This window comes from Zeus faber (assembly GCF_960531495.2).
Source record: "Zeus faber genome assembly, chromosome: 1".
In the NCBI taxonomy this organism is placed as follows: Eukaryota; Metazoa; Chordata; class Actinopteri; order Zeiformes; family Zeidae; genus Zeus; species Zeus faber.
Window position 1 is genome coordinate 12,192,010 of NC_137193.1, and position 25,600 is coordinate 12,217,609.

At 43.9% G+C, this 25,600-nt stretch overlaps 2 protein-coding genes across 3 annotated transcripts; one reads left to right on the forward strand and one right to left on the reverse strand.

The window, feature by feature from the left end:
- Window positions 1-211: 211 nt before the first annotated feature.
- ints8 (integrator complex subunit 8) lies at window positions 212-15,880 on the forward strand. Of its 2 annotated transcripts, none has more exons than XM_079997156.1 (28): window positions 212-308; window positions 2,999-3,137; window positions 3,252-3,426; window positions 3,905-4,045; window positions 4,330-4,401; window positions 4,733-4,784; window positions 5,161-5,343; window positions 6,214-6,321; window positions 6,402-6,554; window positions 7,266-7,366; window positions 7,646-7,787; window positions 7,917-7,987; window positions 8,312-8,487; window positions 8,590-8,720; window positions 8,907-9,017; window positions 9,247-9,451; window positions 9,853-9,974; window positions 10,144-10,328; window positions 10,416-10,449; window positions 10,539-10,598; window positions 11,219-11,280; window positions 12,640-12,758; window positions 14,163-14,266; window positions 14,446-14,496; window positions 15,165-15,238; window positions 15,331-15,395; window positions 15,553-15,596; window positions 15,709-15,880. In XM_079997156.1, exons 2-28 carry the CDS (start codon window positions 3,005-3,007, stop codon window positions 15,823-15,825), a joined length of 2,991 nt encoding a protein of 996 aa, XP_079853282.1. In that variant the 5' UTR covers window positions 212-308; window positions 2,999-3,004; the 3' UTR covers window positions 15,826-15,880. The 2 variants fall into 2 exon arrangements, with proteins under 2 accessions (XP_079853282.1, XP_079853281.1); XM_079997155.1 differs by lacking the exon at window positions 212-308 and adding an exon at window positions 2,050-2,182.
- Window positions 15,881-15,882: 2 nt separating this feature from the next.
- On the reverse strand, window positions 15,883-23,005 carry LOC307227792 (G1/S-specific cyclin-E2-like). Its single transcript, XM_079997230.1, has 12 exons — window positions 22,865-23,005; window positions 21,082-21,123; window positions 20,907-20,961; window positions 20,778-20,828; window positions 20,404-20,543; window positions 19,739-19,874; window positions 19,011-19,157; window positions 18,057-18,152; window positions 17,821-17,955; window positions 17,516-17,627; window positions 17,159-17,313; window positions 15,883-16,713 (listed from the first exon to the last, which is right to left on the reverse strand). The coding sequence occupies exons 2-12, from the start codon at window positions 21,093-21,095 to the stop codon at window positions 16,636-16,638; spliced, it is 1,119 nt and encodes a 372-aa protein (XP_079853356.1). The 5' UTR covers window positions 21,096-21,123; window positions 22,865-23,005; the 3' UTR covers window positions 15,883-16,635.
- Window positions 23,006-25,600: the final 2,595 nt, after the last annotated feature.

Here is a 25,600-nt window from a genome sequence, read left to right on the forward strand (position 1 = left end):
TGATGACGTGTATTGTGTGAGACAACAACTTGTAAACACAGCCCGGCTGACTGCTGTTCAGGGATATGATCTGTGATATATATATATATATATATATATATATATATATATATATATATATATATATATATATCGGGGGGAAATGTAATTAAATATCACGGGGTGTACTTATCGAAGGGACCAAGAGAAATAACCCGACTAAATCCAACTAAGAAAATAAAAGTTACAGGGAGACTTTTTTGGAAGGACACGGAATACCCACACTTCTGTTGGAACGCGCTCAGTTTTGACCCGAGATCTCTCTGAAGGTGGGTTATCAGCGACCGACCTCGAGTGTGCGGATGGAACTCTTTAAACTACGTGTCTAAGATCCCCTGGAAGTGCGACGTGCCAGAGAACGAAGGACATTGTTTTGGAATGCGAGGAGTTCGTCTGGAAATATTACTACTTCAACTGTGCCCCGAGAGAATTTAAGGTTCTTACCAAAGCCTTTCCTTATTACATTACATTTACATTTAGCAGACGCTTTTATCCAAAGCGACTTACAGTTGTTCAAACACCGACGGACGCAGCCATCAGGAGCAATTAGGGGTTAAGTGTCTTGCTCAAGGACACTACAGCATGCTAGCAGGAGGAGCCTGGGATCCAACCAGCAACCTTTAGATCACTAGACCACCAGCTCTACCGCCTGAGCTACCATCCCCATTATGAGGGCAAAATACTTGATATGGTCCTCAGGTCCAATACAACGACCATCTTTATATTTAATCATGTTCTTATGCTAAGGTGTTCTGGATTTATTATAATGGTTGGATAAATGGTGGTTTTTTTTTGTTTTTTTTCTTCAAAACGATGGGCCATAATTCATAAAGCCAAGATTATTAAAACTCCTCCCAGTATTAAACATTTTCAAAACAAAGTCCAACTTTACTGGGAATCTCTTAAATTAATAACAACCTAACAGACCAAAGCAGTTTGAATGCAAAAGAGAAATCGTTGTGACTTTTTAAAACAATTTTGATGTCGATTTGTTTTGTTGTTTATTTTCTTAAGTGTATTTCTTTATTTTACCTTATTCTATTTACATAATGTATATACTGTATGTTTATACAACCGTATACATATTGTGTATTGGTTTTCTGTTGAACAGAAATAAAGAATACATTTAAAAAAACACAGCTGGCGGCTGTACATGTGATTGGATTTGACTTTTTGAGGTCCCTTGGGAATCTCGGAAAGAATAGTTGGCATACACAAATAATAGAGTTGTAATTAGCGTGTGTGCTTATTGCCTTACCTGCTTGTCATCGGGGGTTTCTTTTGATATTTAATCTCCTTTGCCTTTTTTGTAAAAACAAACGCATTCTGTTCCATCTGAGCCCATGCTGTGTCCCTCCTTATGCTGCGACATTGGAGCCGGTCGTAACACACAAACTGAAGGAGTCGAAAACAGTCAAAAACATATTCTGTGTTTGTGTCGTCACACATGGAGTTTGCCTGCAGATCCAGAGCAACGTGTCCGAATCGTGTCTATTTTAGTCCCAAAAGTTGATGGAACGTCTCTGAGGGACGTGCAGCGTTTAATCCGTTTGAGTGGAACCGTGTTGTTCTGAACTTCCACGCGGAGTGATTTCCTCCCACAGAGACACCGTGAGGCAGGACTCTGTGGGCTACAGGTAGTGGACAGACACCTTCCAGCGTTTAGGATGAAGTCATAACACGCAACAAGCGCATCGACTCGTATTAGTCATCCTGCGTGTCACCTGGACTCACGGCGTCATTACGTCACCTTGAAAATTAGTTTTAGACGTAATGCTGACGTGAAGCGGGCGACAGCACGAACCAACGTTATCATTTGTAATTGGTGTCTTATTATTATTATTATTATTGTTATTATTATTATTATTATTATTATTATTATTACCTACTGCTCCTGGAAAAAAAAAGGGGAGGAGGAGATGACGACGGCTGCGTTTCCGTTCTGCTTCCGGGTCTCGCGTGGGAGCCGGAAGTGCGGCGCGGAAGGAGCAGAGCCCGCTCCGTGGGAATGAAACGGTCCCCGCGGCAGCTCCGTCTGTAGCCCTCCGGAGCGACTTCAAGCGCACATTTTAGATGATTTAGTCATATATATATATGTATATATATATATATAATTTTTTAAAGTTATCGTAACAACATTCAGGTAAGATAAGCAGGCGGTCTGTGCGCACACAGGGTTGCCGCAACCCCCGCTACAATGAATTGATATGAATATATTTAAGAGGCGGTCTAATGAATGCCCGGCGTTACAGCAGCGTAAGCGGGCCAGTCGCATAGTGCAGGTCGACATAGAGAGAAAACCTGCGCCGTTTTTGTTGTGGTTCACACCTGAATTAGTCCAGGACAAGTCTGGACAACGCATATAAACAGAGGGAGAGGGAGAGATTTTTAGGTGTATTGTACAAACCTAAAAATCTGCCGTAACATTTTGTTCATTCCAAGTTTTTCTACTTTTTGTTGTGTACAGCTGTGGGTTTTGTTTTGTTTCTCCTCTGTAGTAGTGTTTAGTACTAGTGTTTTTGTTCTGAGCTGCTGTGACACTGCTATTGGGATGAGGGAAGTGTCTGACCGTCTGAGTTTGGGGTGTTCAGGGATCCTCCTCATAATATACTCATTTATCACCTAGTTTTTCTGTTGTGTCGTTGGATACTGTCTCCCACCAAGTACAAGTGTTTATCTTTGAGCCAGCACTGCAAATTTAATGTGTTACAATTCACATTGATATTTGGGCCTTTAAGCTACAGATTGACGCTGGATAATAATATTTCCTATTGTGCTTTTAAAACTCACCGAAAATGAGATAAACACAAAGACAAAAAAAGTATTTTCCTCGCCTCCCATTAAGAGCAGCATTGAAAAGGAAGGACGTGTGTGTGTGTGTGTGTGTGTGAGTGTGAGAAGGTTGATATGGCTAACTCACTGAAAGGATCGAAATGAAGTTGGTTTTGCTGTCCACCAGGGGAAGATGAGTGCCGAGGCGGCAGACAGGGTGGCCACTGTGACCGGCAGCCGACCCAATTCTCCGCTCCAGACGTCCTGGTTTGAGTTCCTCCTGGATGGCACCTTGCTGGAGAAACACCTCCAGAAGTCCAACCCAGGTCAGCTCTGATGCAACAAAAATTCTCTCTGGCGGACCCCTGGTCGACACTCTCTGCAGCACCCCTTTCAGAGACGTAGTGCATCAGATTGTTTGTATCTGTGTTCCTCTACAGATCCAGCATCGGTTCAGTTAATCATCCAGTTCCTGGAACAGGCCTCCAAGCCCTCCGTGAACGAACAGAACCAAGTGCAACCGCCAGCGGACAACCGCAGGAATCGGACCCTGAAGTTGCTGGCGCTGAAGGTCGCAGCGCACATGAAATGGGATCTGGACGCTTTGGAGAGAGGGTACGTGTAAAAGAATGTAAGGTGGGGGGGGGGGGGACGGAAAAATGTTTATTTATGTTTATTATTTAATGATTGTTTTAAATTATTTTACATTCTTCACTTGTTAAATGTGCATACCAAACAAATAACAGTTCGTTAAAAAAGTTGGCATCTGCTGTTGTTGGAAACTGAATCCAAATATGGAAAGCAACGTTTTCCTTTAATTATTTGTATTATTCAGGGGAAAGAAATCCAAATAAACCTCTTGAATCTTGAATCCATAGAAATGCATAAAATGTCTCAAAAATGCAAAATAAATAAAATACTGGCGGTGGCCTTATTCTTCTCTTATTTACAGTATTCATATTTTCTGCAGCTCTAACATAACTAGCATAATTATTATAAATAAGTGGTAATAATGTTGTTTCTGGGAGAAGGATGAACTTGGACATTTATTGAAAGAAATAATTCCTCGCTATGATGTGCTTCTTCTCTTCAGGTTGACCATCCCGGTGCTGAACATGTTATTGAATGAACTCCTTTGTGTGAGTCAAGTTCCTCCGGGAGTGAAACACGTTGACCTGGATCTTTCCACTCTGCCGCCCACCACAGCCATGGCTGTCATCATCTACAACCGCTGGTAAAAGAGGATCTGGGCTCGTATTTATCAGAGTAGAAATTGGTTCTACCTGCCAAAAATTCTGAGCGATGAGAAGGAAATTTGGGCCTATTTTTACTTTTTTTTTTTTTTTTTACAATTTTAGCAAAACCATAGTGTTTGGTTTTTTATAATCTGTCTAAAAGGCTAACAAATGAAAAGTTTATCCCAACATGAATTGAGGCCCTATTAAAATGATTTCTAAAACGATGAATAAATAATTGGGTGAATTTATTCTCCAGTATCCATATTTTTGTTCTATAAAGGGCCATCAGGACGATCGTGCTGAGCAGTTTTCCAGAGAAACAGACCAAACCCGGGCCTCACCAGATGAACATGTAGGCCCTTAATACTATAAGTTTTATTATTGAATGCATGAAAGAATTGAAAAAATGGTTAAAAAGCTTAATATTTAATTCATTTATTTGACCAATATAAGAAAATAAAATGTAAATAAAGGCATCATTTAAGAAATTATATTCTTTATTATTATTATTAATAATAATAATAATAATAATAATAATAATATCTTTTTTAATAAATCTTAATTTCTTCATCGTCCTTTGGATGGCTTATCCTGCTGGCTGGTGCTACGAGCTGCAGTTTGGCCTCCACTGCCAATGGTTTCCCGTATATATGATTGAATTCTATTGTTTTTTTTTTTCCTAGGTTGAATATTGTGCAACAGGAGAAAGAAATGACTGATAATATCCTCACTGTGGTAACTATTGTTAATTATGTTACTGTTGTTGCTGTCATCATCATCATTATTATTATTATTATTATTATTATTATTATTATTGTTCAGTACGGTGTCTTTAAAGTGCTTTTATAGCGGTTACAATTACATTTAACGCCTGGGTTAAAATTGGTGAACCTGTTCTTTAACGGTTCTTATTCACACTCATAGTCACACACAAGCTCAAATGTCTTAATTGGGTAGATAAACATGAGAGATTTGCAGTCATTCCCTTGGTCCGAGATTGAAATACATATCAATTAATCAAATATCCAAGTCTCCCTAACAGCCTCAACTTCTCCCCTGGGTTTTGAACAAAACTGTGAAAGAGCAGCTTTCTTCTAACTGCTCCCTGCAGCTGAAGGAGCAGGCGGCGGACTCCATCAGCGTGCTGGAGGGCGCCGTGCGGCTGAAGAAGGACTTCTACGTGCACACGCTGAGGACGCTGGATCTGCTGGCGGCCGACGGCAGCATCGCCAACGGAGAGACCGAGTCCTCCACCGCAGGACTTCGCATCAGTGCGCCAGAGCTGCACTGTCAAGTAGGCTTGTTACTCAAAAAAAACAAACAACTATATGCTCATTTCCAAACAAAAACGACTTCCACCACACATTGTTTTATAATTTTTTTTTTCCCGCTATAATAATGCAAATAACATTGTTGATGTCCGATAAAAATACATTGTGAATAATAATCGATTGACAGATAATTATTCAAAATCATTTTAATTTCTAATATGTGCAATTTAAAACTTTGCCGTCTGATGTCTGTCTTCGCAGAACGTTGGCGTACCTTGATTAGTTTGTAGAGCGAGGCGCTTTGTGACACCATCATCCAATTTGTTATATATGTGCAGGTCACGTCTCGTGGTGTGTATTGGTTGCTTCGTGCAGGATTCGCGCCGGTTCGAGGCGACAGACGGCTGGAGCCAATGCTCCGTTCAGTGGAAACTTGGAAAATTGTAACTCGTTTTATGTAGTAATGCTGCATTTCGGAGAACTTGGAAAACTGTAACCGGTGACAGGAAGTCGTTGCAACGTTATCACTTGACTTCGTCATCATTGCCCGACGTGGCACCAAACGGTCACGTCAAAACGCTGCGCGTGCAACTCAGGAATTTGTAACTGGTGTCGATACGAAGTGATGGTGTGTTTTATGTCATCTCGGAAAACTGTAATTCGTATCTAACACGGTCTCACCTGGACCCCATCTATTGCTGCCTGCAGCTATATTTTACTTTATCTTTATTTTTTTAATCAAAACTATAATTTTTAAAGTAAAATCCGTACGATTTATTTAATTAAAAATCCCAATTAAGCTTGCACTTTATAACAAAACCACAATTCAACGCATTTATCTTATACATGTGCTCCTCTACACCAAATTCATTTTCGTCTTGTTTTCTTTACAGGTGCATTACGATTTGGGCGGGATTTTCTTCCAGCAAGGTTGCACGGACCAAACGGCCAATGAGAAGGCCAGAGAGCACTTCAGACTGACGAGGGACCTGTTACAGAAGGTGGACTGGATTGGTCTTTCGCCGTGCTCCTTTTCAAAATAGAACCAGCGCGTAACAGAATCTCTCTCCGTGCCACGTAGCTCGGCTCCTCCCTCCACGTCCACCTGGATGAGAAGCGCTTGGCAGGATACTGGAACGCCTGTCGCGCCCTGACGGGAACCTCGGATCCCTCCGACGCCTCGACCACGCCCTACGGCCAGATCAACAGCCTGATCAGGACTCACAACAACCAGGTCGGGAAGTTAGATCCGAGACTTCTGTTTTTCGTTCTGCAAACGACACGATCGGGCCCTCGCACCTTAAGTCTGGTTTATGCGGGCCCTAAATGGCTTCACCAGGACGTTTTTATTGGTATTTATGTGCAATTGTATTTTTTATTTTTTATTTTTTTTATAGAGAATCTCGCCATGAGGGAGAATAATTACACATTGTGACTCAATCTCCGTTGTTCAGTAAATAGTCCTCTGTAATAAAATGCTGAGCAGGATACGGGTTCAAACCCCCCTCTCCTCTCTCTGCATGGAACGGTCGGATAGACCGGCTCATTTTCTGCACTTTTTTTTTCTCGGTTTGACCACCATGAACGACAATTCATCCTCTGCGTAAACAAGGTCCTTGTTTATGCCGAGGATGCAACCAAACCCCCAACGCTCGCTGCGGGAGGGCGCGCACTGGCCGCGAAAGGACCCCATACAAAAGTATAACCAGCCCTTAATGGTCCGGGTGACGCTATGACAGCACATCATTTTTGTCAGTTTCTTGATTTTGCAGTATTCTGAATTGGTTAAAAGCAATGGTGCTCCTGCCTTTTCAGTAGCAATTAAATGAACGACAGGGGTGATGTGAAATGCATGTGTGTGCGTGCTCTGGTGTGTACTGTAAACAGGCTAAGCTAACGGGCTAATCCTCAAATGAGTTTCACTTCTTCCATTTCCCCCCGCCAGGCTCTGGTGGAAGCCTTCATCAAAGACAACGTGTCCCGCAGTTTGCCCAACCACTTCCGCCAGTCTGTCCTCAGAGAGTTCCTGCACAAGGTCCAGCAGGGGTGAGACGGCAGCGGAGCATTCACCATTTTTCTGTAACTTTCATGACATTACTGGAGAATTACATGTATGAAATTACTGCTAAATGTGTCTGCAGGATTATTACATTGTAAACTGAAAACCATTAATAGGTTAATGAGGCGTTATTAGGATAGCATTTGTAACAAAGCTTAAAGGAAACAAACAAACCTTGACAGGAGACATAAAACAGGAATTTGTTTAGGTTGGTTAAGTGTGTGTGTGTGTGTGTGTGTGTGCGTGTGCGTGTGCGTGTGCTGCAGGGAAAGGGGCCTGGACGATGTGTGCCACAAGCTGTGTGTGTGTAACGCCGTGCGTGAGGCTCTGGAGGGCGAGGTGCTCAGCGTGCGCTTCCAGCAGCTCCTTCTGAAGCCCAGCAAACGCCTGGTGGACTTCATTTTGGAGGTACAAATAAACACTCATTTGGGTACCAGGGAGGTACGCCGGTGTGACGGTCCGGATCCAATGCGAGACCTTCCAGAGAGAACACGGCTCTCGTATAAAAACTCTCAAATATCTCTTCTCGTCCCACAGGTGTGCACGCGCTCTCTGGAGAAGGACCGCCCGTCGGAGACATCCAGAAGAAATATGGCCAACTTCATGAAGTGAGTGAGAAGGATTTTAAGTGTCAGGGGCGTGTGTTATGCCTACTAAATATTTTACATAAACAATGCTAATTATTATTATTAGTATAAAAAAAAAAGGATATTTCAAAAAGTACATCACCTATAATTTATAATCTTGAGAAGTATTCCTCCTTTATTTTGTTATCATTTTGTACGCTTTCTACGGTCCTACCTATTTAGTTGTCTATCCTCCCAAATTAAATTACTGTAAATCTGATTAACTTGATTTGTGTGCGATAAAGTGCTTTTTATTTGTCAGCGTAAAATGGCAAACTCCACTAGAAATCACCAATTGACTTCCAGGACGCTGTGTGAGAGTCTGGAAGAGCTCCCCCTGGTGTTCGTGGTGTCGTCCCACAAGCTCTTCATGGAGCTTCTGAAGGAGAACGAGAGGAAAGTCCTCGTGGAGCAGATGAGGAAGAGGTCGGCCACCATCAACCTCAGTGCCAAGGCCCTGCCCTCCTTTTACGATATTCCAGGTAAAGGAGCCTTTTGCCGTGTCCTGGCCGAATGTCACGATGGATATTTCTCGATTTGGTTGCCCCCTGGTTTGTCTCCGACTGAGCTCCGTCATTCCGCAGCCTCGGCCAGCGTCAACATCGGACAGCTGGAGCAGCAGCTCATTCTCTCCCTGGAGCCGCGCAGGATCAGGCAGATCCTCATCGAGCTCCACGGCATGGCCGAACGGCCCTTCTGGAGAGTCAACAGCAAGGTCAGAGGTCAATAGGCCACTCCTCGCTTTGGAGCGGCCACGAATGCTGGATTTTCGCGGCGGCTTTTTCTCAAAACTTGCGACGCCGTCTGCAAACTTTTGTGTTTATTTGTTTGTATTACTGTCAAAGAAGAAAGTCATGTTTGTTTGTTTGTTTGTTTTGACCTGTCTTGTGTGTGCTGACAGTGGGACGTCCCCCCAGACTACATCAATGTGATCCTCGGCATCAAAGACACCCTCACCAAAGACCTGGTCTACATCCTCATGGCCAAAGGCCTCCATTGCATCTCAATTAAGGTCTGTTTGAAATGATTCATTCCAGAGTCATTTCCTTGAATTTCTCTGAACGCAGCCGTAATGAAGTTGATCGGAATAAAACCCTACGACACAGTAAAACAAATGGATCTTGGCTTCCCCCGCGGCCCCGGTCGAGAACCGCCGCGTTCAACTGCGTATTTATATTTATTCTGGGTTCTTTTCGCGGAGCGCCGGTCTGATCCGGCATCGCCTCTCGTTTGGGCTCCAGGACTTCTTCCACGCGCGGCAGCTGTTCTCCGCCTGCCTGGAGCTGGTGACGGAGTTCTCCCCCAAGCTGCGGCAGGTGATGCTGAACGAGATGCTGCTGCTGGAGGTCCGGGCCCACGAGTCGCAGGCCGCCGAGGGCTGCAGGGAGCGGCCGCCGTCCGACCTGGTCAGCAGGGTCAGAGGTTACCTGGAGATGAGGATACACGGTGGGTGGAATGCGGGTGGAAACACCAAATTTTATATTCTTTGTGTGATTCAGTGGTGTTTGCTTCATTTAGCGTCCGTTACTCCAAATGATTGAAACATATTCCGAATCATGCCTGAATCGGCGTGTCGTCTGAAAATGAATAAACATAATTGTCGGACACAAATGCTTTGTATAGGTGTTAATCTTGGCTTCGAGGATGCTGAAGTCAAAGTGTTATTTTTATTTTTTGTTGTTGTTGTTTTTTTTATTCGTTGGACATCTAGCGTCATCTGAGCGGTCATTTTAAGCCGTTAACAGAGGACAAAAATAAGGCATCGTAAATCATTTCTAATATTTTGTACCCGTAACATCAACAGCTTTAGTGTTTTTCAGACATCTTCTCTTTGCGTCCGGTTGCAGACCTGCCCTTGCGCCAGGTGGTGGGGGAGGAGTGTGTGGCCTTCATGTTGAACTGGAGGGAGAACGACTACCTGACACTGCAGGTCCCCTCCGCTCTGGTCATGAACAACCCTTACATCAAGGTGAGCAGGCTGATTTATAGTACATTTACATTTTTCGGAAGGAAAAGGATTGGTTCGCTGTCTTTCAACCACGGACTTATTCGAATACCCCAACCTCGCTCAACGCTTGGCTATTGACAGATGTCCTGCTCTGAACTTGATTCTCCTCGTCCCCGTTCTTCTTTGCCAGATTGGCCAGCTGCTGGCCTCCACCTGCAAGGAGCTCCCAGTTCCGAAGGAGACCCGGCGCACGGCCAAGGAGCTGTGGGAGTTGGTGGTGCAGATCTGCAGCGTGTCCGTTCAGCACAAGAGGAACTGCGACGGCCGCGTCGGCCTCATCAAACACAGGGAGTCCACCATGGGAATCCTACAGAGGTACGGGAGTTTGGGCTCCGTCGCGGGATCTCGACATCTCGCTAAAGAAATCTAAATGCCTTTCCTGATTTGTACCAACCTGTTTAGGAGCAAGTTCATCACCTTCGTCAAGAAGCTTCGGGTGAGTACAGAATGGGGTTAACGCGGTGGACGTTTTCTGCCGTCGGTGGCGCTCATGGTGCGCGGGACTGACGCTCTGCTCTCCTGTAGGAGCCCCTGGTGCTGACCACGCTCATCTCGCTGTTCGTCAGGCTCCACGGTATCGTGCGGGTAAGGTCGAAAGTGTAAATCGCTCCGGTAACCAGGATGACGTGGACAGAATCACCAGGCAGTCCTGACGCTTGGAGTTTTTCTTCGCAAGTGTTGGATAGAATATGTTGTGATCTTGGGGCTTACATACAGAGTGAAAACTTAAAGAAATTTCACATCTCTCTAAACATAAAAAAAGATGGTATCATCACAAGATTACTTTGGAGAATATATATATATTATTATTATTATTTATATTTATTTTTTTTATATACAGCTGTTTTCGCAAAATGTGCTGCTCTAAGCGAGAGACCTGAAGCATCTTTAACAAAGGAAGTGTAAATTACTAGTCATTTCAAACCCTAGGCAAACATTTAATTCAACATTGGACTGTAGCTTTTACAAGATGGAGAGCTCTTGGAAGGAGATGTATTCGAGTCGGATTCCGTGTTGGTATTCTTGGTTTCTTTTTGTTATGTTATCAACAGACTAGTGCACCGTGTAGTGGTCAGAAATCACACGTTGTAAACGCAAGATTAATTTAGATGACCAAACAAAGCCACTTCATGCTGAAATGTGTCACTGCTGGACTGGTTGCTCGCTATGCTTCTCCTCTTATTTACTCTTTTTCTTTCTTTTAGGACGACATAGTCAATGAAGTGACAGCTGAGCACCTCTCCATCTGGCCGTCCGCACTCAATAAGTAAGTCAGCTCTCTGTTATTTTGATAAGCGTGCTTTTATTTTCGAGGCTTTGTGCTTTTATCGGGTAGTTCCCGGTTCAGAACGGATAGTAGGATCAAAGTCATAAAAACAAACAAACAAACAAACAAAAATATTTTACAAAGGTCAGTACAATGTGCGTGATCAATAACAAAGTAATTATTTTTCATGGTGTTATTGAGACTGTTGGCAAAGAAAGCCAGATAGCTAGAAGCTACCCCATTGTTGAACTAAGTAAAAATGTTCTTTAGTGATTATTGATAGTACACCGTTTTTCTTTTTCAATGGTTTCATGTGATGTTTTAACCTGCTTCATATTCTAATTGGAAGTACACTGAACAGCCACAACATTAAAACCATGGCATGGACTCCACAAGAGCTCTGAAGGTGTCCTGTGGTATCTGGCACCAAGACGTTAGCAGCAGATCCTTTAAATCCTGGCAGTTGTGAGGTGGGGCCCCCATGGATCGGGCTTGTTGTTCCAGCACATCCCACAGATGCTCCATTGGATCGAAACCCCGCCCATCCACATGATGTAGAAGAAAAGGTGATTCATCAGACCAGGCCACCTTCTTCCATTGCTCCATGCTCCAGTTCTGATGCTCATGTGTCCATTGTAGGAGCTTTCAGTGGTGGACAGGGGTCAACATGGACACTCTGACCGCTCTGCAGCTACACAGCCCCACACACAGCAAGCTGTGATGCACTGTGTGTTCTGACACCTTCCTATCACAGCAGCATTAACATTTTGAGAAATTTATGCTACAGTAGCTCTTCTGTGGGATCCGACCAGACCAGCTCCCCACGTGCATCAATGGGCATCATGGGCGTCCATGACCCTGTCGGCAGTTCACCCTTGTCAAATTCTCTTGCTCAGATCCTTACGTTTGCCCATTTTTCCTGCTTCCAACACATCAACTTCAAGAACTAACTGTTCACTTGCTGCCTAATACATCCCACCAGTGATATTCACTTCACCTGTCAGTGGTTTTAATGTTGTGGCTGAATGGTATATGTTCCAATTAGAGTATGTTCCAAACCTGTCAGTATTTTAATTTTTAAATATTATGTTTCAATTTTTATAAATGATGTATGTATATTGTAATTACCGGTTTCTTTGTGTTCAATTTCACCAGAGCTGACTTTTTGAGAATATTTTCTTGCTTATCAAATGCAATGGAGAGGGGAAAATCCAGAGGTCTTCACACAGCAACCACCTAGGTTACTGGTAGTCAAAAGTGATAGAAAACTCACGCCTCTTTAAAGTGTATCCCTTTCTTCGAATGCAAAGTTATTCACAGAAGGATGGCTTGTGACGTGGCGATTTACCTTGTGTCCAGCATACAGGCGGTGGACGTGGAAGCCGTGGCCGTCACGGTGAAAGAGCTGGTCTCTTACGCCCTCACCCTGAACCCCAACAACCAGTCCTGGCTCATCACGCAGGCAGACATCTACTTTGGTATCATCAGTCATTTATTAATGTTGATTATGTAAATGCCATTAAGAACAAAACAAATATCTAAATATTCCATTGTAATGCTTTATTTTGTATAATTATAAGCGTCCAATATTTACCTGTTTCATTTGCTTTAAATTGGGTATGAATGTGTATTTTGCGTGTCACCTGCAATACCCATGACGCCCACTAGTAGGCCAAGCACCGAACTAATTATAGCAAAAGTTTAAAGTGGACCTATTATGCTTTTCCTCATTTCCTGTCATGATGTTACATCGTGGGATGTTCCTATTAGACGTGTCAAATAATGAGGTAAAGTAATGACAAAGTAATTGTGAACAAAACACTCAGGCTTCCGACAGCTGTGAACGCTCGGTTTTCAAAGGTTTTTTTTTTTACTCTCCGCTCGAGCTGACGTCAGCTGGTCACGGATTTCCTTATATGGTCATCTGCTCCATCCCATCCGTTGTGTTTCTCCAAACAAAACCAATAAAAGTAGTGTCTTCATTTATTTAAAATGTATTTATTTATTTATTTAATTAGACCCCCGACGTCTACATGAAACTAAGAACCCCCGCATGCCAGAGTCCTGGCGCGGTGTCCTCGTCTCCCGCAAACTCGGAGCAAGGGAACGCAAGTCTGAACAAACTTTAAAATGAGGCCTTGAAGCCTTGGTCTGATATGAGTGGAATTCAGCAGCTGGGTTGCTTTTTTTTCCCCTCACCTCAAATTTGTTCAGAAACACATTGTGGCGGATTGATAAGGGGAAATAAGTGAAAGTTACAGAGTAAATAGAACTAAACCAGAAAGCCATGCAGTGCAATCCCTGATGTGCAATTTGTCTAAATATGTGCAATACTACTTAATACTCAGATTCCTATTGATGTTGTTTCTACTTTATAGGTAAATATTTTCTATATATTTTATATTGTTTATAGTGCTTACCTTGATTCTTACTTACTCTTAGGTACTACAACTCTTTATTGATGCGCTCTATTTTCTGCTGTCACTTCTTGCTGCTGTAATTGTGCAAATCTCCCCGTTGTGGGACTAATAACAGTTTCTTATCTAAACCCCATTGGCTCACAGAACCAGGGGCCTCTGGAGGGTGGGTCTACCGGCTGAAACAGCCTGTTTTCAGATGGGGTGGATTGGACTCTTTGTTATCTCTCATAATCTGAGTGGTATTGTCAGCAAAAAAACACATTTTGGGGGACCTCAGCGACGTATATTAACTTGTGTTAAAAAGGAGCATAATAGCTCCACTTTAAAGGTGCCCTCTGCAGAACGAGCAGCCAGCGAGCACCGATGCAATCGGAGCGGCGCCGGCTTGTTTTTTTAATGTGACGTGGAAGAGACGTTCGCCGCCGGCGTAAACCGCAATGTGGTTTGTCGTCTCCCCCGCAGTGACCAACCAGTACTCCGCTGCTCTGCACTTCTACCTCCAGGCGGGCGCCGTGTGCTCGGACTTCTTCACCAAACCCGTCACCCCCGAGGTCTACACCGAGCAGGTAAGAAAGCCACTCCAACGGCGACTCGTAAATGGTTTATTTATGGTTAAAGGTCTTAAAGGTCTTCCGTTGTAATGCCATTTCTTGATCGATAAGCAGACATTAATAAAGACGAGATGACAAATGAAGAGTTTTACACTGGGTTCATGGTTTTAAAACTCTTGACTTTCCTTCTTCAGGTCCTGAAGAGAATGATCAAGTGCTGCTCGATGATGAACTGCCACACCCAGGTTCGCTGTCGACCCCGTATCTCCACCTGCCCTGTACAGGCCATCGCTGTCATTTCTGTACTCAAACGGCTTCAGTTGACATGTTATTCTCCGAGTCCAAGTGAAAATGTTCAACGTAAATAATATTCGGCAAAACTATAGTTAGTTACTGTGACCACTTTTCATATTTCAAAAAGGCGTCAGACATTTTTTTGAGTTGCAGAAAGAAGGGTAAATATTCGACCAATGAGGTCATTCGTACCAAAACCCTCAGATACTGGAGAACGCTGATGGAGGTGGCACCATCGTGGCAAAAAAGACAAAATAAACGTCTTTTTGGTAACGTGAATTTGACCATTGCCAAATCCATACACAGAGTAGATGAGTAGGAATTTAAGAAAAAGTATATAGTTTAATTTTACTTGAAGCTCTTGAGGCCAGAGCATCGTCCTGCGTTCAAGATGTGGCGGCGAATTCAATAAAGCACGGAGAGAGGAAAGTACAATCGAGAACCTCTCCACATCAGAGAGTCGAAGCATCCGCCAAAGGGTTCGATATGATTTGAATGTTCAAACGTGTGTTTCTCCAGCGCGCACAAGTATTTGCATTGTCCCGAAAGAATAAAAACCATAACGGTCGATCCCGGTAAGGTGTTTTAACAGGTGGCTCTTGCGCTCTGGGTTGTCTAGGTCGCCATTCTCTGCCAGTTCCTCAGAGAGGTCGACTACATGACGGCGTTCAAAGCTCTTCAGGAACAAAACAGGTAGGACTTATTCGCGGGACGCGCCGAACGACGTCGCGGTTGGTGCACCAGGCGATGTAGTCGACGTTCTGTGTGTGTGTGTGTCGTTGCAGTCATGATGCCATGGACTCGTTCTACGACTACATCTGGGACGTCACCATCTTGGAGTACCTCACGCGTATCCTCCCCCCCCCCGCTGTGCGGTAGCGATTTGGTTGATTATAATGTAGTTCGGTCAGACAGCAGGTTGCTGTTCATACTGATGCCAGGCACTCGTTTGAAAGCTGTGATTGTGTATATTTTTCCAGATTTATCGCCCTTGACTTTGCATTCAGACATTCACCACAAACGGGGGGAGAGTGAGAAAAGACAAATAGCGGTAAGTGATAAAATCGTACAAACATCAGTGTAGTTTGTTTGTCGACATTTCCACATGGCACTGATGTATTAGGTCAGTTGTTGTTATTATAATGTTTAACGAAATCCTGCAGATAAAAGCGATCGGACAGACGGAGCTCAACGCAAGCAACCCGGAGGAGGTTCTGCAGCTGGCGGCGCAAAAGAGGAAGAAGAAGTTCCTGCAGGCCATGGCCAAACTCTACTTCTGAAGTGACAACAGCTGGTCGTGTTCAGGAAAAAACAAAACTTTTTATTTTGTGGTAGAAAATAAACCTTTTATTATTTTTTTTTTTTTTTTCAAATAAATACAGGTGTCGCTGGTCTGTACATTCAATACGAATTTCCGAAAGTTAATTTCCGGTGTCGTTCCCTGAGGTACACAATAAAACACCGAGCTCTGACGGCACCCGTTACAAATCCAACACGTTCCAGGTAGACGATTTGCACCAGGAAGATGTTATGTCTGCTGTAACGTTTGTTTCAATCTGAATTCATTTGAATAATTACGGTTTTTTTTTTTAACGTAAGCCTTATATTTTAGATCATTCGGCATTAGTCTGAGCGATTGGTGTCAGAATCTTTTAAATTGATCCGGTATTGAGTTTTGAACCCCAGCCCACTGCCACACTATTCCCTCAAAACTGAATCAATGTAAAAGATCCTGATGCCAACGATGCAAAAAAACGCCGCATCTTGCCTTTGATTTGTTTTAACCTTATCAATATTCCCAGTTCTAATCAGATCCGCTTAAGCCACACTGCTACTGCGTCGGCGGTTTGGAACCGATTTCAGAACAAACAAGCGGCAGCTTTGAATCCCAGCGGCCTTTTCTTTTAAAACCAACACGTGGGGGGGGGTCTCAGCACCAAGCGTGAAAGAAAGGACCCAATCGGGCTGGGTGGAGGCGCGGCGCCCCCTCCCTCCCGGATCCGGCGTCACCGATCGGACCACAGCGAGGCCTCGCCCGGGGTGGTGGACGCTCGCGTCGAGACACCGTTCAGACGTGTCGCCGGGAGGAGTCAGCGCGTCCCGCTCTTCTCGGTGCTGTTCGGGGGCGTCGGGAATCGGCTCTCTGACTTCCTCTGTTGGGCCTCGTCCTGCAGCGATCCGGAGAGTCGGAGAGGTGGAGTTTGAGTGCGCGCGATAGTTCCCCGGGAGATGGTGAACTATGCCTGGGCAGCGGCGTTTAAAATACCATATGGTTATCGAAGAATGCGATCAACGCTTTCAAACGGCTCTTATAATATAAGCAACGTTTTTTTTTCAGACTTTTAGACTAGTCTCCTTGGCTAAATTTCAATTGTTCAATCGAAAGGAAAATGAGTTGTTAGGAACATCCATAATTCTGGTGTTATAAAACCCCAAGCCGAGCTGAACCTGTAATACTTTAGCGGATAAGAGATGATTCATCCAAAAAACCTTTCTTCAAGGGTTCAATTTAACTTTGATACCCGCAGACCCGCTGCCGAGTTATTCAAAGTTGTTGGCATTCAAATTGTACAGTCATAATAATTATTCCACGGTAAAATACAATCTGCTCACCAGCATGGTCAGGTAGTCGGCGTGAGTCTGGACATCGTGTCGCTCAGCAGGTCCCACTCCTACGTCCCCCGGCGCGACTCTGCCGAACTGGGCCACAGTCTCGACGAAAGGTCCCATCCAGTCCATACAGGACTCCATCACGTCCCACGAGAGACCTGGGGAAAGAGGACGGCACCGTCAGTGTCCACCACCATGCCCAGGTTAGCTCCTGGTCTGGCCTGGTGTCAACCGGGCGGGTGGAACTCAGCCGTACTGCAGCCCGTTGGTAAATGATGTAATTATATTTCACATAGGAAAGCGGGCCACAAGATTATGAGGTACGCGTGCATCGCAGACAGCAACTCAGAAGCTTCTTACCAGACACTTTGGACACGATGGATGGCTCGATGAAATGGCACAGCACCGCCGCGGCGAGCAAGCGGTACTGGAAGTCCAGAACGTTCACGTCCAGAATGCACAGGTCCAAAAGCTGAGAGGAAGAGCAAAAAAGGTGAGATGAAGGAGAGGTAAATATTCCAGACATTTTGTAATACTGGATTTAATCAAACAAAAGACTGAATGTATACATTTCACGTACAAAACCCCCTCACCCCCAAAAAATACCCAACTACATACAAATCATTAAAATTTTGACAAGTCAACCTCCCTCTCAGAAGACCAACCTGCGTGACTTGCACATAGACGTCCGTGGGGAACTGGGGCTCTAGAGGGTCACAGCTATCCGCTATCGAGGCCATTTGGATGTAGAACTTCAACCAAGCGACCGCCGTCTCAGGACAGAGATTCCAGTTTAATGCCTGTGGGGGAGGGGGGGTAGGGAAAAACCCGCAAATAAAACCCACGTGTGAAGCCCTTCTCTCGGTGAAAATCTCACTTGGTAAGCGCGAGGCTTTAGCACCTTCACAACGACGAGCTCCATCTGCAGGACCTCAGACTCTGTGCTGCTCCCGTCCGTCACAAACGCAAACTCCTTCACCTTGGGTGGATAGATTTCCTGCAGGGAAACGTCACATTTCAGCGGTCAGAGATGCGTTCAGGGAACCCTCAACCCACAAGGGCTCGTGAGGTCTTGGACAATTTGATGTTTCCCAGTGGTTGAAATGTTCTCAAAATCTTGAGTTGATTTGAATATAAATTGTAACAAAATCCGTGACTAAAGGGTGTGTGAATGGTAGTGTAGGCCCTAAACATTTCGCTCTCTCTACCGTGAAAATAGAACCAATTCGGTGTCATTTAAATAGATTGAATCTGGTTTGATTTAAGGCAGTTTTTTGTTTTTTTTAATCACAGTGCTTAAATAATCCAAACAATTTTACTCAATGTTTTCAGAATAAGTTGGTAAATGATTGTTTTTTTAACAGCCATATTAGGGAAAGAAAAAAAAAAAGCAGACCAGTCTCTGCCTCGATGTTCGGTTGAGCCCCCGGGTCATGGGAGTTTTGAGATCCCTGATTCTGAGATAGTTTTGGGAACCCCTGCGTTTAACGCCAAACCCGCCCCTCGGCCCCACGCCTTCATATGAATGAAGAATGTGCCTGAGGGGGTGTAGGATTCAAGGAGGAAGCGTATCCTGACAAATTAGTGCCAAACAGAGGCAACGTGTGAAATGCGGCAGGTCTTGGGAATACAATACAGTGTGTTTTTGAGGGTGTGCCGTGAGGGGCAGGTTGTTTGGGCACCAACAGGCCCATGAATACCAAACACCAGAGCTCGGCTCCCCCGACGGACCCGAATGAATGTTTGTCTCCTCGAGTGACGGACAACAGAGCTAAAGAAACATCGCACCAACAGGGATTCAAAGTCAACACATAAAAAGCAATTTAGAACACCGCAAACCCCCGCGACCTCTCACCTCCATCTTCGCTGCGACGAAAAGGCACGTGACGCCGATGAGCTGCAGTCGGACCTTTGCGATGTTATGCTGCGTCAGCATGAAGCGGTCAAAATAGTCCTGGGCGAGGTAGAAGGTCTGCCGACGGAGGTTGTACACTTCGCACACCTGGGAAACGCGAACGCAGCAAACTTTATTTTCCTGAGGGCGGATTTCTGGCTGTTCTGTCAAAAGACTAATTGATGTAACATTGATTAGCGTGTTGTGTTTTTACGGTAAAAGTTTATTTCCAGGCGTCTCTTGTTATGTAGTGTTTTACCTACTGACTTTTCACAATGCCCCCCTAAAACAATAAGGGCTGGGTTTGAAAAAAATCTATATATTTGATACAATTAAATTCTATTAATTCTGTATAAGACTGAATTGGTTATGTGAAATATCTTTTTCATGCACATCAGATCATACACTGAAAGGTTGGCAGCTATTCTCACGATGTTTTTAAGTTCAATAAATCAAAGTCGAGTTGAATCCTGACCCTTTGTATCAAAATGGAATCGTGCCTAATATCCAGCCCCAAAAATAATAATAGGAAGCCAATTTGATGAACTATGGTTCAAACCCCCACTGCGCATCCTTAATTTGAATATGTTTATTGGGAATAAACAAACAAACAAACAAACAAAAAAAGCACTGTTTCCTCGCCTGACTCCAGAAATAAGAACCTTTTTTTTCAATCTGGAGCGTCTCACCTCCATCAACCAGTTGAGGACGATGGATCTCATTCTGGGCGCTAAACTGGGATGCTGCTGCATGAAGAGCTTGCTGTGGGAGTACTGGCGCTCCTTGCCGACCATCTTCTCCCAGACGTCCTGAGGAGAGCCCCAACTGCGGCGATATCGCATTACTTAGACATCATTCGTTTGAGTTAGATATAAATATAACGTAATGAAATTCCAAAAGACCAATTTTGTGTACTTGCAGTTGCAAATGTTCCAACGTTATACTTTTTAGTCTTGTTTTTCTCAGGGCCTAAAAAAACCCACAATGTCCTGTTTCTAAATGAATACGTGGTTGCAAATGTTGCTTTTTCCTTAGAAGCAATGAATTTAATCGTCCAAAAACATTCTTTTTAAATGTGATGTCACGCCTTCATTGAAAATAAATTGATTTAATAACTCCCAGTCCTAATGATCTCAGTGGGTGCGGGTTCAAGACCTGCCATGTGGACGTGTGTCAGCTTGTATTAAATTGCACTTAAATATCTTTTAGCTTCTTATTTCTGTACTTGGCTTATATCTCATTTATTTTATTTCTCGTGTAAAGCACTTTTCAATGTGCGTGAAATCTGCCTCGCCCAATACTTTTTAAAGGCGTTAATGAGCCGCGGACGCCCTGCATCATACTGTCTGGTCACCTGAGCGGTGGGAGGGGAGGCGGTTGGACCCAGACGCCTCCGGAAGCGAAGCGTTGGTAGCCGGGCTCATCGCAGGCGGCCTCCTCCGGGGTCTCGATCCGGGCGCACGGCTTCACAACGCCTTCGAGCACCAGCTGGTTCTGAAAGACACATCCGGGCTCGTTGGGAACCCGAGAGACCGTTCTGAAAGCTTGCGGGAACATCCGGTGGTAATGGTGGCCGCTGTGCAAATGTTTACCCCAAATTGTCAAATGTTAACTTTATAGTTTATGACATGCTTCCCGGTGCGGCAGAAAATTAAGCGAAAACCCGCCCCACCGTGAAGCGTTTCAAAGTGTTTCGTCAACATGAAAAAGGAGGCATAAGGGTCGTACCTTTGCGGTTAGCGTTTTCAACACCGGTTGAGCCCTCCTGCGGTTGTTGTGCTGAAATTAAAATCTGTGCGTCAAAATCAAGTTCTTGTGTGTTTTACAAAAATCAAGCACACAGCAACGTGGCTTTACCTTTGTAATCTTTCCTTTCTGAATGGGAGAACCGACAGATCTGCTGTGGAGGCGACTGTAAACAAAGACATTGAACCTTATTAGAAACAAACGCCAAGTTAAAAAAAAAAAAAAAAAAGACAAAACAACGCAGAAGTGACGTCGATGCGATCGTAACCGAGGTGGAAGACGTTACCTTCTTCTGGTCATGGTCGTGGAGGATTAGTCAGCTCGTTTCCTTCAATGTGAAAGTAAAGGCACGTCAAGCAACAGGAGTCGTACCACGGGATAAGATAAGACAATACGTTATTTCAGCGGCTCGGTGAGGAATGTGAGGTAACGGCAGCTTTTCCTTCACCCAAGTTAAACTAAGTCATTGTGACTCAGTTTAACTTAACGCTGATGAAGTCAGTGGAGACCGGCGGCAACCAGTGCAAATATTATACTTTTTACCCTACGACATTTCTATCGTTTTAAATGGGGGGGAAAAAAACCCCATCTCATTCTGATTTACAGAATCTGGAGAGTGGAACTGTGGTTTGAGTCCTTAGATCTGGATCTGTTCAGCTGCCGATTTAGGACAGGATCACCAGGGCACTGGGCACAGGGCACTGGGTGCAAATATTATACTTTTTACCCTACGACATTTCTATCGTTTTAAATGGGGGGGGGGAAAAAACCCCATCTCATTCTGATTTACAGAATCTGGAGAGTGGAACTGTGGTTTGAGTCCTTAGATCTGGATCTGTTCAGCTGCCGATTTAGGACAGGATCACCAGGGCACTGGGCACAGGGCACTGGGTGCAAATATTATACTTTTTACCCTACGACATTTCTATCGTTTTAAATGGGGGGGGGGAAAAAACCCCATCTCATTCTGATTTACAGAATCTGGAGAGTGGAACTGTGGTTTGAGTCCTTAGATCTGGATCTGTTCAGCTGCCGATTTAGGACAGGATCACCAGGGCACTGGGCACAGGGCACTGGGTGCAAATATTATACTTTTTACCCTACGACATTTCTATCGTTTTAAATGGGGGGGAAAAAAACCCCCATCTCATTCTGATTTACAGAATCTGGAGAGTGGAACTGTGGTTTGAGTCCTTAGATCTGGATCTGTTCAGCTGCCGATTTAGGACAGGATCACCAGGGCACTGGGTACGACTAGTACTTAAACTTTCAATACTTTAGGTGCATTTAAGAGCTGGTTAAAATAAAAATAAAAAATTGTATATATATATATATATATATATATATATATATATATATATATATATATATATATATATATATATATATATAAAATTATTTTATTTTTTTACCCGAGTACAAATAACAATGTTGTACTTTCACCCTGACTAGAGCAGATTTGTGTGGGTTTTTTTTGTCCATCCTGCCGGAGGACAAAGCAGGTCCCAGGCATGTGTTCTCGGGCTGCATAGCAACAGGAGCAAGGGTCTGGGGAGATTGGAGCCACTTGGAAGAAGGATTTCACGCAGTCCAAGGGCACTTTACAAACAACAACCAAAAAAAAAAAAAAAAAAAAGGATGTAGCTGATGTAGCAGCAGTGCAAAGACCCAGTAAAATATGATAAACAAATAATGATAATACAATGGAATAATAACATACGATTGAAGAGGCGACTGGAGTCTCAAACCACAACAAAGCAAAGTTTTGTGGCTTTGGTCTCGAACCACAACACTTTGACGCGCCCACATCGTGTCGGAGTAGTTTCTACTACTTCGGTATTACTGTGTACTTACTCGTTCAAGAGAAAACAAAACGTGCCAACGCTCGGGTGGCGAATGCAATCGTTGCAGAGCATCTACAGAGTCCTTCTTTGTCCCAGGTGCCAGTCAAACTTTTTGGTTCGCTAGCTTTAGCCGGCGCTAAACAGCCGACGCGGCCAAGCGTGTTTGGACTGTTACGACTGTTCGACCGTCCACCCACCGACCTCCGCCTCTCCCTCTCCACCTACCTCTGCCCGAAAGCGCGTGGCCGAATCCCGCCGCAGACCCTATTCCATGACGAGAGGCCAGCGGGCCGAGCAGCGCCTCCACCTCACTCCTCCCCGGGCGCGGACGCCGTGTTGTGACAAAACCCGGTTTGTACTTGGTCCGTTTTCGCGCTGGCGCCACCGAACTGCGGCGCACTGCGCATGAGTGCGATTTGAATAATAATCATAATCATCATCATCATCGTCGTCGTCATCGCCATCATCATCATCATACCATTCCCAGCGAAAAACAGAGCAGTGTAATAATAATAATAATAATAATAATCATGACCATAATAATAATCAAACTAGTCCAGAGAAAAATAGAGCAGTGTAGTAACCATAGTAATAATTAGAATCATCATCACCATAATAACACTAATGTATGTTTTTTTTTTAAAGTGTAATAAAGTATAAACCCCTATTTCAGGTGCAGCTGGAAAAACTGAATCTCAAGTGAAAGAACAAACACAAATCACTCTCGTAAAGGTACCATGGTGTATTTATATTTAAGTCAAAGTATATAAGTACTTGCTCTTAAATGTACTTGTAATAGTAACAATAAAGTAATAGTACCAGTGCCCTGATATACAGGTATATCTCATAAAATTAGAATATCATGAAAAAGTTAAATATTTTTTGTCACTCATCTCAGAAAGTGAAACCCATATATTATATAGATTCATTACACGTAGAGGGAAATATTTCAAGCCTTTATTTCTTGAAATTTTGATGGTTGTGGCTATAGATAATGAAAACGCAAAATTCAGTGTCTCAGAAAATTAGAATATTACATAAGATCAATAAAAAAAATGGATATTTTAAACAGAAATGTCAGGCTTCTGAAAAGTTTGTTCATTTCTATGCACTCAATACTTGGTTGGGCCTCCTTTTGCATGAATTACTGCATCAATGCGGCGTGGCATGGAGGCGATCAGCCTGTGGCACTGCTCAGGTGTAATGGAAGCCCAGGTTGCTTTGATAGCAGCCTTCAGGGCATCTGCATTGTTGGGTCTGGTGTCTCTCATCTTCCTCTTGACAATACCATAGATTCTCTATGGGGTTCAGATCAGGCCAGTTTGCTGGCCATTCAAGCACAGTAACACCATGGTCATTGAACCAGCTTTTGGTAGCTTTGGCAGTGTGGGCAGGTGTCAAGTCCTGCTGGAAAATGGAATCAGCGTCTCCATAAAGCTTGTCAGCAGAAGGAAGCATGAAGTGCTCTAAAATGTCCTGGTAGATGGCTGTGTTGACTGTGGACTTCAGAAAACACAGTGGACCAACACCAGCAGATGACACGGCAGCCCAAATCATCACTGACCGTGGAAACTTCACACTGGACTTCAAGCAATGTGGATTCTGTGCCCTTCCACTTTTCCTCCAGACTCTGGGACCTTGATTTCCAAATGACATGCAAAATTTAATTTCATCTGAAAAGAGGACTTGGACCACTGAGCAACAGTCCAGTTCTTTTTCTCCACAGCCCAGGTGAGACCCTTCTGATGTTGTCTCTGGTTCAGGAGTGGCTTGACACGAGGAATGCGACATTTCTAGCCCGTGCCTAGGATTCGTCTGTGCGTAGTGGCTCTTGATGCGCTGGCTCCAACCTCAGTCCACTCCTTGTGAAGCTCCCCCAAATTCTTGAATGGATTTTGCTTGACAATCCTCTCCAGGCTGCGGTTATCCCTTTTGCTGGTGCACATTTCACCACACTTTTTCCTTCCACTCAAAGTTCTATGAATATACTTGGTGCAGCACTCTGTGAACAAGCAGCTTCTTCAGCAATGACCTTTTGTGGCTGACCCTCCTTGTGGAGAGTGTCAATGACACTCAGCAGTCTTCCCCTTGATTGTGTAGCCTACTCACCCGGACTTGAGAGACCATTTCAAGGCTCAGGAAACCTTTGCAGGTGTTTGGATTTCATTAGCTGATTAGGGTGTGACACCATGACTTTCCAATGTTGTACTTTTTCACAATATTCTAATTTTCGAGGACACTGAATTTTGCGTTTTCATTATCTATAGCCACGATCATCAAAATTGGCTTGAAATATTTCACTCTACGTGTAATGAATCTATATAATATATTTGTTTCACTTTCTGAAATGAGTGACAAAAAATATTGAACTTTGTCATGATATTCAAATTTTACGAGATGTACCTGTATAACATGAGTGTTCATCTAGGTCCGGATTACCTTTAACATCAACATATAGGTGTCGGTCATTTACAAAGATGGACAAATATAAATATGAGTCCAGGTTTATAAATAAATTCATATTATAAACTAAATGAACATTTAAGCAACAGTAAAAAGTAGATATCCGCAAAAGTCCTCAGCATCACTGGAAAGTGGCACACGAGGACATTATTATTTTACCGCCACCCAGTGGCCAAGTTCGGCACTGCTTCCTCAACTGCTTATTACGCATGTATTTTAGGAAGTTTCGAACACAGCCACTTTAAAACCAGCTTTATATCATTTATATATAAATATATTTATATATATATACATAAACAAACAATGTGCAGGACAATTTATTGGACAAATCTAACAACCAACATCTTCTTAATGATATGATATGAACTATGTTGCAACAGCAGTTCTTGAGGGCACCGTGTTCAGGCGGATGAGTCCTGCAGATGGGTCAGAACGTAGAGGTCCTCCTGCCGCTCCGTGCTGCTGGGGGCCCGGGGGTGGTCTGGGCCTGGCCTGGGG

Coding starts and splice junctions, on each gene's coding strand:
- ints8 (XM_079997156.1), top strand. CDS start 3,005: ATGAGTGCCGAGGCGGCAGACAGGGTGGCCACTGTGACCGGCAGCCGA. Junction 4,046..4,329: donor GTCATCATCTACAACCGCTG/GTAAAAGAGGAT, acceptor TGTTCTATAAAG/GGCCATCAGGACGATCGTGC. Junction 5,344..6,213: donor CGCCAGAGCTGCACTGTCAA/GTAGGCTTGTTA, acceptor TTTTCTTTACAG/GTGCATTACGATTTGGGCGG.
- LOC307227792 (XM_079997230.1), bottom strand. Junction 19,875..20,403: donor CCTCCCCTCCCACCGCTCAG/GTGACCAGACAG, acceptor ATATCGCCGCAG/TTGGGGCTCTCCTCAGGACG. Junction 17,314..17,515: donor CATCGTGTCCAAAGTGTCTG/GTAAGAAGCTTC, acceptor CTCTTTCCCCAG/GTCTCTCGTGGGACGTGATG.